At 45.7% G+C, this 14,580-nt stretch overlaps 1 protein-coding gene across 9 annotated transcripts in view; it reads right to left on the bottom strand.

Moving 5' to 3' along the window:
- Positions 1-581: 581 nt before the first annotated feature.
- LOC110514591 (histone deacetylase 9-B-like) overlaps positions 582-14,580 on the bottom strand; it is a 112,023-nt gene continuing 98,024 nt past the window's right edge. For 8 of the 9 annotated variants that reach the window (XM_090187605.1, XM_090187610.1, XM_090187616.1 and 5 more), the window contains 5 exons: positions 13,534-13,649; positions 11,446-11,571; positions 9,472-9,658; positions 8,938-9,155; positions 582-3,174 (listed from right to left, as the gene is read on the bottom strand). In XM_090187605.1, the coding sequence (XP_090043731.1) occupies positions 2,797-3,174; positions 8,938-9,155; positions 9,472-9,658; positions 11,446-11,571; positions 13,534-13,649 (1,025 nt within the window). In that variant the 3' untranslated portion in view covers positions 582-2,796. Of the gene's footprint in view, positions 3,175-8,937; positions 9,156-9,471; positions 9,659-11,445; positions 11,572-13,533; positions 13,650-14,106; positions 14,333-14,580 lie in introns of those variants that run through there. The other variant, XM_090187623.1, reaches the window with a different exon arrangement.

The raw sequence follows: 14,580 nt of genomic DNA, 5'->3' as shown, positions 1-14,580 counted from the left end.
CTACAGAAATGTCACTGGAGACAAATAACAACCATCCCAAACAGGCTACCTTAAATTGCAGAAAACTGCTCAAGGGTCTGAGCTGTGATCTTTCCTATTGTCATTATTGCGTGTAGTGTGAAATATATCAAGTCTTACCAGTGCAAGAAAGAACTAAGCCTGGGTGTGAAATTGCTTAAGCTCAGTTTAAGTCTCAGTGCAAGTCATACCTATCACCCACTCCTAGCCTAGCCTCACCTAGTCTTAACTGCTGTAATGCTGCCGCTAGGAGCCTCTCTGCTCATCAAAGAGCTGCTTAGAAAGCCCCTTAAGCTCTCCTTTAAAGGGTTACACAGATCCCAGAGAAATGAGGAGCTGGCCTGTGTTTTGTGGGTTATGTGACTGAGTGTGGGAAAGTGGGCTAATGGTTTAGTTTAGGGGGAGACATCTGAGATGTACAATAACATGAACACAGTCTTGTGTTGGGTCTTGAATGTGAAAAATGAAAATCTATGTCCCAAAATAAGGCTATGAGAAGTTGGAAGTATAGACTCAAGCTGTATGACATGTTAGAAACATCCTCTACAAAGACCAGACAGTTGCACAGTAGGGGAATGAACTTTATTTTATAAAAGAAAGGTTTGTAGCACAAGGCAGAAAAAAAAGAGAACAAACGCAAACAGCTATGAACAGAATCCAGGGACCCCCCACGGGTAGAGAAGGGGCCCCGTTACAGCCCAATCAAAGAAGCAAGGGAACAAGACTGACATTGTTCGGATTGAAAGTGATTTTTACACTACAAACATTAGAATGGGCTGAGCTAAATGTACAGTATGAGTCAGACAGGCAGACAGACAAACTGACAGACATAGTTTATGTCTTTCACAGGAACCCAAACACAGAACCCCATAGTAATATTTTATACATTGACAAGACAAACGAAACAGGAAAAAAAAGTTACAGCTTTACATACATTGATTGACCACGTTAAGACCAGAGTCGACATGTTGCATGGGGCAATTTGAAGAGGGAGTCAGGGGTGGGGGATGGGGAGAAGGAGAGAGGTCCCATCTTGTTTTTTATTTTATTGAAGTAACATCAAACCTGCGTGTGGAGGTAAGCATGTCACTGGGGAGTACGAAGGAAGCGATTCCCTTTAAAAAAGGGTCTCCCTTAACCATATCCCCACTCGCTTTGTAATTCGCCTTGACAGTAAATCAATTCTCAAGCCTGGCCCCTTGGACTCCTACAACCCTGGGTCCTCCTCTCCCCTAACATTCCTGCACACATGAATCATTCCGACTCCTGGCTTCTAGAAGGCATTTCCTGCCCGCCCTCTACTCTCTCCTCTCCTCTCCTTCTTTCTCTCTCTCTCTCTCTCCCTCTCCTCTCTCGCTCTCACTCTCTTTCTCTCCCTCTCTCTCTCACTCTCTCTTTCTCTCCTTCTCCTTCTCTCTCTCTCTCTCCCTCTCGCTATTTCTCTTCTTCTATTTCTCTCTCTCTCACTCACTCTCTCTCTCCCCCTCCTTCTCTCTTGTTCTTTCTCTCCCTCTCTTTCTCTCTCATTCTCTCTGTTAGTGAATCCTCTGCTGAAAGTTGGGTAGGAACCTGGCTGAGCTTTGAATTGGACCCAGAGGGGAGGAGGAGGAGGAAGAGAAGGAAGAGGAGGTCGAGGAAGAGGAGAACGAGGAAGATTAGGATGACACGGCATCTCAACACAGGATGATTTTGTTGTTTTGTTCTTGCTATATTCCCTATATAGCACAGAACTTTTAATCTGAGGCCTAAGGGATGCCCATTTGAGAAGCAGACCTGGTCCTATGGTCTGATGGAGCTGACTGCCTGCACCATCCATCCATCCATCCATCCATCCATCATCTATCCATCCATATATCCATCCCTCGCTCCATTCATCATCCATCCATCCCTCCCTCCCTCCATCTATCTATCTATCCATCCATCCATTCATATATCCCTCCATCATCTATCCATCCATCCATCCATCCATCCATCCATCCATCCATCCATCCACTGATTTAGCGTTTGCTCCTCCACTCTGCAGTACTGTACATCAATAAACAGTCTCATTCCCAGTGTAGGCTGGCTGTACTCAGTCGTAAGGGTGGGCTGTGTTGTGTTAAGGTTGAACAATACATTCTCTCTCATACAGACATGAGCATGCTTCCTTATTTTCATGTCATTTTCAGAGACCACTGAACACAGAACATCACAGCTTTTTGGAGAACGACGGAGAATATGACATTTGAATAAAACAACAACAGTCAGCAATTCAAAGTTGAAGTGAATTGATGGCATAAATGTTACACTATGGGAACATAAAATGGCATTCATAAATTGTACAACGGTTAAACTTTCCATCCCTTCTAGAATATTCTCTTACGCTAAATCTACTGTATACATACATACTACATTCTGTCAATTGAGCAGAACCTGAAAACAATCAAAGCAGTTCCTTAGAAGTAAAAAAAGAAGGAGCACTCTTCTAGTAAATCTTCTCTTCATGTTATATACAGCACGATGAAACATACTTTACATTACAGATCACTTCACAAAGTTCACAAACAGAGAGTCAGTCTGGTGGGGGTTTGGGGTGCGGCTGCACTTCACTGAGACAGCGTCACATCTCAGGGCAGGGAGAGGACTGCCTGGGGAGTCCTAGTCGGCTCTGTGTGTGTGTGTTGGCTGCAGTGTGTGTGTGTGTGTGTGTGTGTGTGTGTGTGTGTGTGTGTGTGTGTGTGTGTACGTATGCGTCTCTGAATGTCGCAGTGTGTGATCTCCTTCATCTTCTGCCCCCTCTCAGATCACAGCTCTTATCACCAGCTGACCTTTGACCTGGTGGAGTGAGGCCCTCTGCTCCGCCGCTAGGCTCTGACTGGACAGGGACTCGTCCTCGCTGTCGATTGGCTCCTCTTTGACCTTTATGACCCCCAGGCGGTGGTGGGCCTCTACGATGGAGGACAGCTCCCCGAGAGAGCTGTTGCTGCCACTGCTGTTGCTGGAGCGAAGGGTGTGTTTCTGGATCACACCACCAGGGGGCATCCTGTCCTCCTGCATGTCCATCCTCTCATCCGCCATCCTCCGGGTGTTGTCCTCCTCCTCCTCCTCTGACTCCTGCAGGTGTGGGTTGACCAGGGAGCTGGGCTGACGGAGTTGCTCGATGGACTTGGACAGCAGCTGCAGAGAGGTACAGCATCAGAGGTAATTTAGTTATAATGCTCAATTTATCTTTACGTTTTATTATGAGTTTGACCTAGCCAGTAGAGAGTAGGGTGTTCTGTGCAAAGCAGCACAAGTCAAATTCATCCAAATTAACACTACATTTCCGCATAAATAAGGCTACACAGAGAATGCAGTCACTGGTGTTGTCTCCCTAAGAGCATGCCCCAGACAGTACGATGAGGCACTGCTATGGGTTTCATGTCTCAACATCTAGTCAAACTTTATTTGTTAGACAACAGAAAGTGGAGCAATCACTTAAACACTTTAACCATTGACAGCTGGTAAGATAGCACAAACACTTTAGCTTAAGAACGTAGGCCTGGTATAAATATCTCTCCGGCAGAGAATTAGCCTCTTTATCTTGGTATTAGTCAACGCTTTTTATACCTCCCTCTAAAATCTTCTCTAAGCTCTTGTAAATGTCCATTAGTGATTAGTGGCCCCTATTGTTGGTGTAAAAACCTTACAAAATACCAACCTTGCAAAACAATCCTGCGCCATAGTGCTACTGTTATTCCTACCATTACTGATGCTGCTACTGGTTCCAATACTGCTACTACTGCTGCTGCTGCTGCTGTTACCACTACCGCTAATGCTAACGCTACTGCTGCTGTTACCACTACCGCTAATGCTAACGCTACTGCTGCTGTTATCACTACCGCTAATGCTAACGCTATTGCTGCTACTGTTAACACTACCACTAATGTTAACACTACTGCTACTGCTGCTGCTGCTACTGTTACCACTACCGCTTCTGCTACTACTGCTGTTGCTACTGCTACCACTACCAATACTGCTACTACTGCTGCTGCTGCTACTGTTACCACTACCGCTACTACTACTGCTGTTACCACTACCGCTAATGCTACTACTGCTACTGTTACCATTACCGCTACTACTGCTACTCTTACCACTACCGCTACTACTGCTACTGCTACTGTTACCATTACCGCTACTACTGCTACTCTTACCACTACCACTACTACTGCTACTGCTACTGTTACCACTACCGCTACTGATACTACTGCTGTTGCTACTGTTACCACTACCACTACTACTGCTACTGTTACAACTACTGCTACTGTTACCACTACCGCTACCACTACCGCTACTACTGCTACTGTTACCACTACCGCTACTACTGCTGCTGCTGCTACTGTTACCACTACCGCTACTACTGCTGCTGTTACCACTACCGCTACTACTGCTACTGTTACCATTACCGATACTACTGCTACTGTTACCACTACCGCTACTACTGCTACCACTACTACTGCAACTGTTACCACTACCGCTACTACTGCTACTGTTACCACTACCACTACCACTACTACTGCTACTGTTATCACTACCGCTACTACTGCTACCACTACTACTGCTACTGTTACCACTACCGCTACTGCTACTACTGCAGTTGCTACTGTTACAACTACTACTACTGTTACCATTACCGCTACTACTGCTACCACTACCACTACCACTGTTACCACTACCACTACTGCTCCTACTGCTACCACTACCTCTACTACTGCTACTGTTACCACTACAACTACCACTACTACTGCTACTGTTTCCACTACCACTACCGCTACTACTGCTACCACTACCACTGCTACTGTTACCACTACCACTCCTACTGCTACTGTTAGCACTACCACTACTACTACCACTGTTACCACTACCACTACCGCTATTACTGCTACTGTTACCACTACCACTACCGCTACTATTGCAGCTGCTACTGTTACCATTACCGCTAATGCTACTGCTACTACTGCTGCTGCTACTGCTACCACTACCACTACCGCTACTACTGTTACTGTTACCACTACTGCTACTACTGCTACCACTACCGCTAACGCTACTTCTACTACTGCTGTTGCTACTGCTACCGCTACTACTGCTACTGTTACCACTACAACTACTACTGCTACTGTTACAACTACCACTACTACTGCTACTGTTACCACTACCACTACCAATACTACCACTACCGCTACTACTGCTACTGTTACCACTACTACTGCTACTGTTACCACTACCACTACCACTACCCCTACTACCACTGCCACTACTACTGATACTGTTACCACTACCGCTACTACTACTACCACTACCGCTACTACTGCTACTGTTACCATTACCGATACTACTGCTACTGTTACCACTACCGCTACTACTGCTACCACTACTACTGCAACTGTTACCACTACCGCTACTACTGCTACTGTTACCACTACCACTACCACTACTACTGCTACTGTTATCACTACCGCTACTACTGCTACCACTACTACTGCTACTGTTACCACTACCGCTACTGCTACTACTGCAGTTGCTACTGTTACAACTACTACTACTGTTACCATTACCGCTACTACTGCTACCACTACCACTGTTACCACTACCACTACTGCTCCTACTGCTACCACTACCTCTACTACTGCTACTGTTACCACTACAACTACCACTACTACTGCTACTGTTTCCACTACCACTACCGCTACTACTGCTACCACTACCACTGCTACTGTTACCACTACCACTCCTACTGCTACTGTTAGCACTACCACTACTACTACCACTGTTACCACTACCACTACCGCTATTACTGCTACTGTTACCACTACCACTACCGCTACTATTGCAGCTGCTACTGTTACCATTACCGCTAATGCTACTGCTACTACTGCTGCTGCTACTGCTACCACTACCACTACCGCTACTACTGTTACTGTTACCACTACTGCTACCACTACCGCTAACGCTACTTCTACTACTGCTGTTGCTACTGCTACCGCTACTACTGCTACTGTTACCACTACAACTACTACTGCTACTGTTACAACTACCACTACTACTGCTACTGTTACCACTACCACTACCAATACTACCACTACCGCTACTACTGCTACTGTTACCACTACTACTGCTACTGTTACCACTACCACTACCACTACCCCTACTACCACTGCCACTACTACTGATACTGTTACCACTACCGCTACTACTACTACCACTACCGCTACTGCTACTACTGCTGTTGCTACTGCTACCACTACCACTACCGCTACTACTGCCTCTGTTACAACTACCACTACCGCTACTACTGCTAATGTTACCACTATCACTACCATTACCGCTACTACTGCTACTATTGCTGCTGCTACTGTTACCACTACCACTACCACTACTATGTTTAAGATCAATTGACACTCTTTACCATGGCACTTTGAGATTTATTTTAAACTGTTCAGAAATGTGGTGGATACTCTCTTCGTTCGCTGGACTTTATCCTGCTAACTGTTCCAGTAATGACTTGGTGCTGCCTATCTTGAGCCCTTCCTGGTTAAATAAAGGTTAAATAAATAAAATCAACTCTTACCACTAACGCTACTACTATCGCTACTACTGATACTGTTACCACTACCGCTACCACATACTGCTACTACTGCTACTGTTACCACTACCACTACTACTGCTACTGTTAACACTACCGCTACTGCTACTAAATTAAATCAAATCAAAGTTTATTTGTCACGTGCGCCGAATACAACAGGTGTAGACATTACTGTGAAATGCTCACTTACAGGCTCTAACCAATAGTGCGGAGAGAATATTTTTTAAAACTATGTGTGTGTGTGTAGGTAAGTAAAGAAATAAAACAACAGTAAAAAGACATTTGAAAATAAGAGTAGCAAGGCTATATACAGACACCTGTTAGTCAGGCTTATTGAGGTAGTACAGTGCCTTGCGAAAGTATTCGGCCCCCTTGAACTTTGCGACCTTTTGCCACATTTCAGGCTTCAAACATAAAGATATAAAACTGTATTTTTTTGTGAAGAATCAACAACAAGTGGGACACAATCATGAAGTGGAACGACATTTATTGGATATTTCAAACTTTTTTAACAAATCAAAAACTGAAAAATTGGGCGTGCAAAATTATTCAGCCCCCTTTCCCACCCTTTGTCCAGGTGGGAAAGGGCAGTGTGAAGTGCAATAGAGATTGCATCATCTGTGGATATTTTTGGGCAGTATGCAAATTAGGATAGGTCTAGGGTTTCTGGGATAATGATGTTACCAGCCTTTCAAAGCACTTCATGGCTACGGATGTGAGTGCCATGGGTCTGCTGTTGCTACTGCTACCACTACCACTACCACTACTACTGCTACTGTTACCACTACCGCTAATGCTACTACTGCTGTTGCTACTGCTACCACTACTACCGCTACTATTGTTGCTGCTACTGTTACCACTACCGCTACTATTGCTGCTGCTACTGTTACCGCTACCACTACCGCTACAACTGCTGCTGCTACTGCTACAGCTACTGTTACCACTACTGCTACTGCTACCCTTTGCTACTACAGTACAACTCCTATTGCTACTGCTACTTCTACCCCTGCTGCTGCTACCTCTACTGCTACTACTGTTACTGCTACTGCTGTAAATTAATTGGGCCAATGGCTAAGATCCTTCTAAATAAACACAGAGCTCATCTCTGATTAGTAGACATTTATAACCTCCTCTTAGTGAGAGAGGTGCTTTGGTCTAAAGGATCTACTGTTATTGACCTGAGTGCTCACATCAGGGGTGATAGGGTAGCTAGGGTTATTTGTTTAGATAAACATCCAATGCCCCTTCCTCCGGTTAATCAAATGCACCTTCAAGCTCAAGGAATGCTTGTGCATAGCACAACCTATTTTGAGTCACTGCATAATTTTTTTTGTATATTGATTAAGAGGGACTAGAATCAGAACTAAGGAAGTGTTTTAAACAGCTTATGGCATCATTGGGAAGTTTGACTGGGGAGACTTAAACTGTGTAGTTAGGGGACTTTTGAGGCCCTTCCTTGTTAGTTTTAAGTGAGATTGCGCGTCTTGTTGCTCTCAGATTCCCATGGCTGTTTGAGGGCTTGTGCATTGGGACAGATCAGTGTGAGAGCAACACAATGCTGCCTTTTACTGTGTCTCTCTGGCTGTGTCTCTGTATGTCCGCCACCTCAACCACTCACTTCCCGTGGCTGAATAATTGCACTCTGCCGATGGCACGGTCACCACAGCCTGCTCACAGAAACACAAATATTGCCACAGAGGAACAAAAGCGTGTATTCTGGGGCCATTTGAATTTGGCTGAATTGAATTTCACAGGGTTTGCATGCGAATGCCACTGATGCCTTAAGCTATGATAACAGAATTAGTGCTATGGGAAGCATTTCTTCCCCTATTTGAAGTCAGGCTCAACATGTTTACTTAGCAGAAATAGCACAGGGAGGCTGAGCCGGGTGGAAGGGCTCTGTAAACACAAAGCAGCTACCACAGAAAGTTTGATAAGACTAAATATAGCCTCAGAATTTGTCTGTATAAACTGCTGAAATTAAAATCCCCACTGGGCACACACTTGGTGATTTTAATGTATAGGTTGCATGTATTATTTACAGGCGATATGGGGTCCAGTTACTCTCCGGGGATGTTAGTGTACTGCAAAAGTACAGTAAAGGTCAGTTGGCTGATTGATGTGGATCACTTTAGTTTTCTACATCAAAATGACTGGACAGGGGGACCTGATCCTAGATACACACTCCTACTCTGCTGCTGGTACTGTTTCTTACCTTATTGATGTGGATCAGTTTAGTTTTCTACATCAAAATGAATGGACAGGGGGACCTGATCCTAGATACACACTCCTACTCTGCTGCTGGTACTGTTTCTTACCTTATTGATGTGGATCTGCTGCTGGTATTGTTTCTGCTTCTCCAGGAAGTGCTGGTGTTGCTGCTGGATGACCAGCTGAGCCAGGGTGCTCTGGGGCAGAGGGGCTGACTGGGTCCGGTTCAGGGGCCGGTGCTTGGGTAGCTTGGGTCTGCTGTTGGAGGAGGGCCTGTCCTTCATGGCCAGAGGGGAGTGGGGGTGGGTGGGCATGGAGCCTTGACCTGGAGGGGCAAGACGGCGGCACTAAGATTCAACGTTCTAAATCTACACTAATTCCAACTCATTTAATTCATGATCTTCATGACCACTTCTTCAACTAATTATAAGCAATATTTAATAATTCAATATCTCTCCCATTCAAAGTGGTGTAATTCTATTGCCCAGTAACCTGGTCAGATTGTAGTCTTGGACTGAAAAGTTCCACTGTGATTTTCCATTGAGTATGCTTTTTAGTCCAGGACTAAGCTTAATCAATGTCTGGGAAACGGGCCCTACATCTCGGTTTAAGTCTGTCTCAGTGTAAGGATAAGGACTCACCAGAGGAGGAGAGGATCTTCTGCCGTCTTATCTGCTCCTTCTGAAGGAGGTGTTGGAGCAGGGCCTGATGGCTGGGGGACACCTTGGTCTCCATGGAGGTCACCGTGGGCATGGGCACAGGCCCCAGGAGCTGCCCTGGTAGACCATGCCTGACCTCCCCAGTCTTCTCCTTCAGCCCGATGGCAGCCTGAGAGAACACAGAGACACACAGAGCAGGAGCTTAGAAATACAACTGAGGACTAAAGTTCTCACAATATAATGGTGCTTCTATATATTCTATTAAGTTTTCATTCCAAAAAAACTGAGAAGAGTTGTCATTTTGTGCAGTCAGTTTTTCCTCTGCATTATTTGCCAGAAACACTTGGTATAATTTTGTTTTTGACAATCACCTCTTCAAATGGTTACACTCTTTCTATCCAGCTGATGTACCAGACAGGTCTCAATGTAAGGAATGTGTCAGGGAGCTAAAAGTGATGTATCATTTGGCCCTTATCTGGACTGGAGCTAGCTGTACTTGACCGGGCAAGGGGCCGCTGGGACGTTTTAAAAAGCTGTGATTAATGAGGTCATATAGAGAGAGATAAGAGGAGGCCTGACAACAGACTCTTAACAACATCTAACATCTGAGTGGAATAAAATAATCTGGGGTTAAAGGTCGTTGCCCTGCTGCCGTATGTATAATCCTGACAGCCACTGATGCTGAAGTCTTTCAACAGCCAGACAAGGCAGAGAACATCTCTCAAACTACACTTCCCTTTGTTTTTAGTGAAAACCTGACTTTGTTATCTAAGAGTCTATTGTTGGCTAAAACCTTTTTTGAACCACCTGGCTATGTATTACAAACGTGGTTCAATTAAAAGCGTTACAGAATGTTGTTCTACAAATGAAAGACTAGTTGATAGCTATCTACGTAACAAATTAGAAATCCTCTCTCCAATGGCCTGTGTTTGTGAGAAGGTGTAAAAGCTAGCCAGCTAGCTAACCAGGATCAGGTCAAGGGTGGCTGGTTGTACTAGCTAGCCAGGATCAGGTCATGGTGGCTGGTTGTACTAGCTAACCAGGATGAGTCATGGTGGCTGGTTGTACTAGCTAGCCAGGATCAGGTCATGGTGGCTGGTTGTACTAGCTAACCAGGATGAGTCATGGTGGCTGGTTGTACTGGCTAACCAGGATCAGGTCAAGGGTGGCTGGTTGTACTAGCTAGCCAGGATCAGGTCATGGTGGCTGGTTGTACTAGCTAACCAGGATCAGGTCATGGTGGCTGGTTGTACTAGCTAACCAGGATCAGATCAAGGGTGGCTGGTTGTACTAGCTAGCCAGGATCAGGTCAAGGGTGGCTGGTTGTACTAGCTAGCCAGGATCCGGTCATGGTGGCTGGTTGTACTGGCTAACCAGGATGAGTCATGGTGGCTGGTTGTACTGGCTAACCAGGATCAGGTCATGGTGGCTGGTTGTACTAGCTAACCAGGATGAGTCATGGTGGCTGGTTGTACTAGCTAACCGGGATGAGGTCATGGTGGCTGGTTGTACTAGCTAGCCAGGATCAGGGCATGGTGGCTGGTTGTACTGGCTAACCAGGATGAGTCATGGTGGCTGGTTGTACTGGCTAACCAGGATCAGGTCATGGTGGCTGGTTGTACTAGCTAACCAGGATGAGTCATGGTGGCTGGTTGTACTAGCTAACCGGGATGAGGTCATGGTGGCTGGTTGTACTAGCTAGCCAGGATCAGGGCATGGTGTCTGGTTGTGCTGGCTAACCAGGATCAGGGCATGGTGGCTGGTTGTACTGACTAACCAGGATGAGTCCTGGTGGCTGGTTGTACTGGCTAACCAGGATGAGGGCATGATGGCTGGTTGTACTAGCTAACCAGGATGAGTCATGGTGGCTGGTTGTACTGGCTAACCAGGATCCGGGCATGGTGGCTGGTTGTGCTGGCTGACCAGGATCAGGTCATGGTGGCTGGTGGTACTCACGCTGATCTGGGAGGAGGTGGCGGAGAGGCCCAGGGTGATGTTGGGTAAGGAGGGAGACGTGTATAAGCTCAGAAGGTTGGACATGGAGCCCTCTGGACGAAATAACCTAGGCTGTGATGGCCAGCGCTGAAATGACAGGAAAGAGAGCGAGGGAGAGATAGAGAGAGATAGATAGAGAGATTTAGAAAATCGGACTATGGAACATTTAAAAGAGCAACAAGAGCACTGTAATAAACATTAATGCACTAAGACGGACGACGTTCCGGCTCCCTGCAGTATAGCAGAAAGATATGCGCTATTACTGACGGATGATCAAAATGAGTGCCACTTAAAAGTGTGTCATCAAATTGTAGGATATTGTGAAGACAACATGATCAGGTATCGTTTAGCATCACCCCCCCGCCCCCATCCACCAGAAATCTACCCTTCTCTTCAAAAGATCTCTGTACCCCGTCCCTGGTCTTCCCATCCTCCAGCCCCAGGCCTCACCCTCCTCAGGCTACTCTCTCTACCAGAGAACATCAGTGTAGCTGGGGCATGCTTCCTGTACCCAGCAGGGCCAGCAGAGCAGCCTAGCAGCATGTGGTTCTGGAAGGGCCGTGTTTATCCTTCCAACCCCCTCTAGTATTCAGTGACCTGAACAGGGATATCCGGCCTGTATTCCACCCCAGGGACCCATTCCCTCTGAAAAAGGATACCTAATGTAACGGTGCACAAACACAACTTGCTTTTGCAACAGGCATGAGGCCTTCGGTTAGCCCCCGCCAGTTAGCCCCCACTAACAGTCCCGCCACAGTACGTTTCATGAGAGAACGAGTCTTAGCTTTGGGCTGATACAATAGCAATCCTGTGTGTTTATGTTGTTAGCATGTGGGTGGGTGTCTTTGGCTACCAGCGCCTGGGATATCAATTAAGCTCCACGGTTCCCCCCCTCCTACCCCCCTCCACCCCAATGGCAGGCCTGTTACTCCCCTCTCAATGTCACTGAGGTCCCTGAAAGAGTAAACATCGCTGGTTAAAGAAAACACAGCTGCTCTGTTAAAGATGGTTCAGAGATGTATCATATCTGCCACCCGCTAGAACGCAGTGTTTTGTGAGGCTGGGGTCCTAGGAGAGCCCCTGCCCCCGGCTAGTTACTGAGTCATGAATCTATTGGGGAAGGCCTCAGAAGGAAGGGAACAACTCACAGGGCTGTGGTCAGACAGCTCAGTGACAGATATACTATGACACGCCAACAGAACGCTTAGCTTGGATTCTTTTAGACTGCTTTTGGAATATTTCTGTTGTTGTTGAATATTTGGATTCTATTGTAGCGTAGAGTAGCTAAATAGCTTGCACGATACGTGTTGAGCAAGGGAAAAAATCAAGAGGTATGACAATTGTGAATCGAGATACTGGATGAGGCATTTTTAACCACAAAACCATAGGGAAACACACAGGGATCCAAGATGCTTTCTGCCCTGAGAATTTATAGAGATTGAATTGCAACAAAAATGTTGCTGCCAATATTGCCTCACCATAAGAGTTCATGCCATGGATATGCAAACGCTTTGCATTTCACCCTTTATGAAAAATAAGACATAAGAAGAAAAAGTAAAATAAATAGTAAGTAGAAAGAAAGAAGTAAAGCAGGTGTGTATTACGTATGTCGACATTATGGGAGAGCTGTGTCTCTTTACCCTCAGTGTGGGGAGTCATTTCTACTGGACTGTAACAGACTGAACGCTTAGAGACAGACGGCAGGGACAACTGGCTGTTTTCATAGCTGCACACACACACACACACACACAGACACACACACACACACATACACAGGCAGGCAGGCAGACAGACACCCCGTGTGAGACATGACTTAAGAAGTTAGATTTTCACGATTCAGATTATTTATCTTGAATCCACTTGAATCAATTAAAAGTCACCGTAGTGTGTAGAGGATAAATACGAGCGGTCTGGCTACTGTTCTTTAGCTTTTGCTTTGGTTGCTCCTTGGGGTTTAAGCCGGGTCACTGTGAAGCACTTTGTGACAACTGCTGATGTAAAAAGGGCTTTATAAAATAAAATGGATTGATTGATGTTCTGGGTTCGTACCTCGGTTTTTGTGGTGGTGGGGAGAGAGGAGGGCCCGTTCTCGGCCCCCAGGGCGCTGGAGGCTCCGATGGGAGAGCTGGGTCCTGAGCCTGGGGCACTGTTAGTGGCTGTAGAGTCTGTGAAGAGGACAGAGATAATGTTAGTGACTGTAGAGTCTGTGAAAAGGACAGAGATAATGTTAGGGGCTGTAGAGTCTGTGAAGGGGACAGAGATAATGTTAGTGGCTGTAGAGTCTGTGAAGAGGACAGAGATAATGTTAGTGGCTGTAGAGTCTGTGAAGAGGACAGAGATAATGTTAGTGACTGTAGAGTCTGTGAAGAGGACAGAGATAATGTTAGTGGCTATAGAGTCTGTGAAGAGGACAGAGATAATGTTAGTGACTGTAGAGTCTGTGAAAAGGACAGAGATAATGTTAGTGACTGTAGAGTCTGTGAAAAGGACAGAGATAATGTTAGTGGCTGTAGAGTCTGTGAAGGGGACAGAGATAATGTTAGTGGCTGTAGAGTCTGTGAAGAGGACAGAGATAATGTTAATGATTGTAGCGTCTGTGAAGAGTACAGAGATCATATTAGTGGCTGTAGAGTTTGTGAAGGGGACAGAGATATAGATTGTTATTGGCTATAGAGAGGACAGAGATAATATTAGTGGCTGTAGAGTTTGTGAAGGGGACAGAGATATAGATTGTTATTGGCTATAGAGAGGACAGAGATAATGTTAGTGGCTGTAGAGTTTGTGAAGGGGACAGAGATACTGTTATTGGCTATAGAGAGGACAGAGATAATATTAGTGGCTGTAGAGTCTGTGAAGGGGACAGAGATATAGATTGTTATTGGCTATAGAGAGGACAGAGATAATATTAGTGGCTGTAGAGTTTGTGAAGGGGACAGAGATAATGTTATTGGCTATAGAGAGGACAGAGATAATATTAGTGGCTGTAGAGTTTGTGAAGGGGACAGATATAATGTTATTGGCTATAGAGAGGACAGAGATAATGTTAGTGGCTGTAGAGTTTGTGAAGGGGACAGAGATAATGTTATTGGCTATAGA

The sequence above is a fragment of the Oncorhynchus mykiss genome, chromosome 2 (assembly GCF_057628025.1).
Source record: "Oncorhynchus mykiss isolate SJ-2025 chromosome 2, ASM5762802v1, whole genome shotgun sequence".
Classification (NCBI taxonomy): domain Eukaryota; kingdom Metazoa; phylum Chordata; class Actinopteri; order Salmoniformes; family Salmonidae; genus Oncorhynchus; species Oncorhynchus mykiss.
This window is presented reverse-complemented; position numbering and strand designations above follow the sequence as displayed.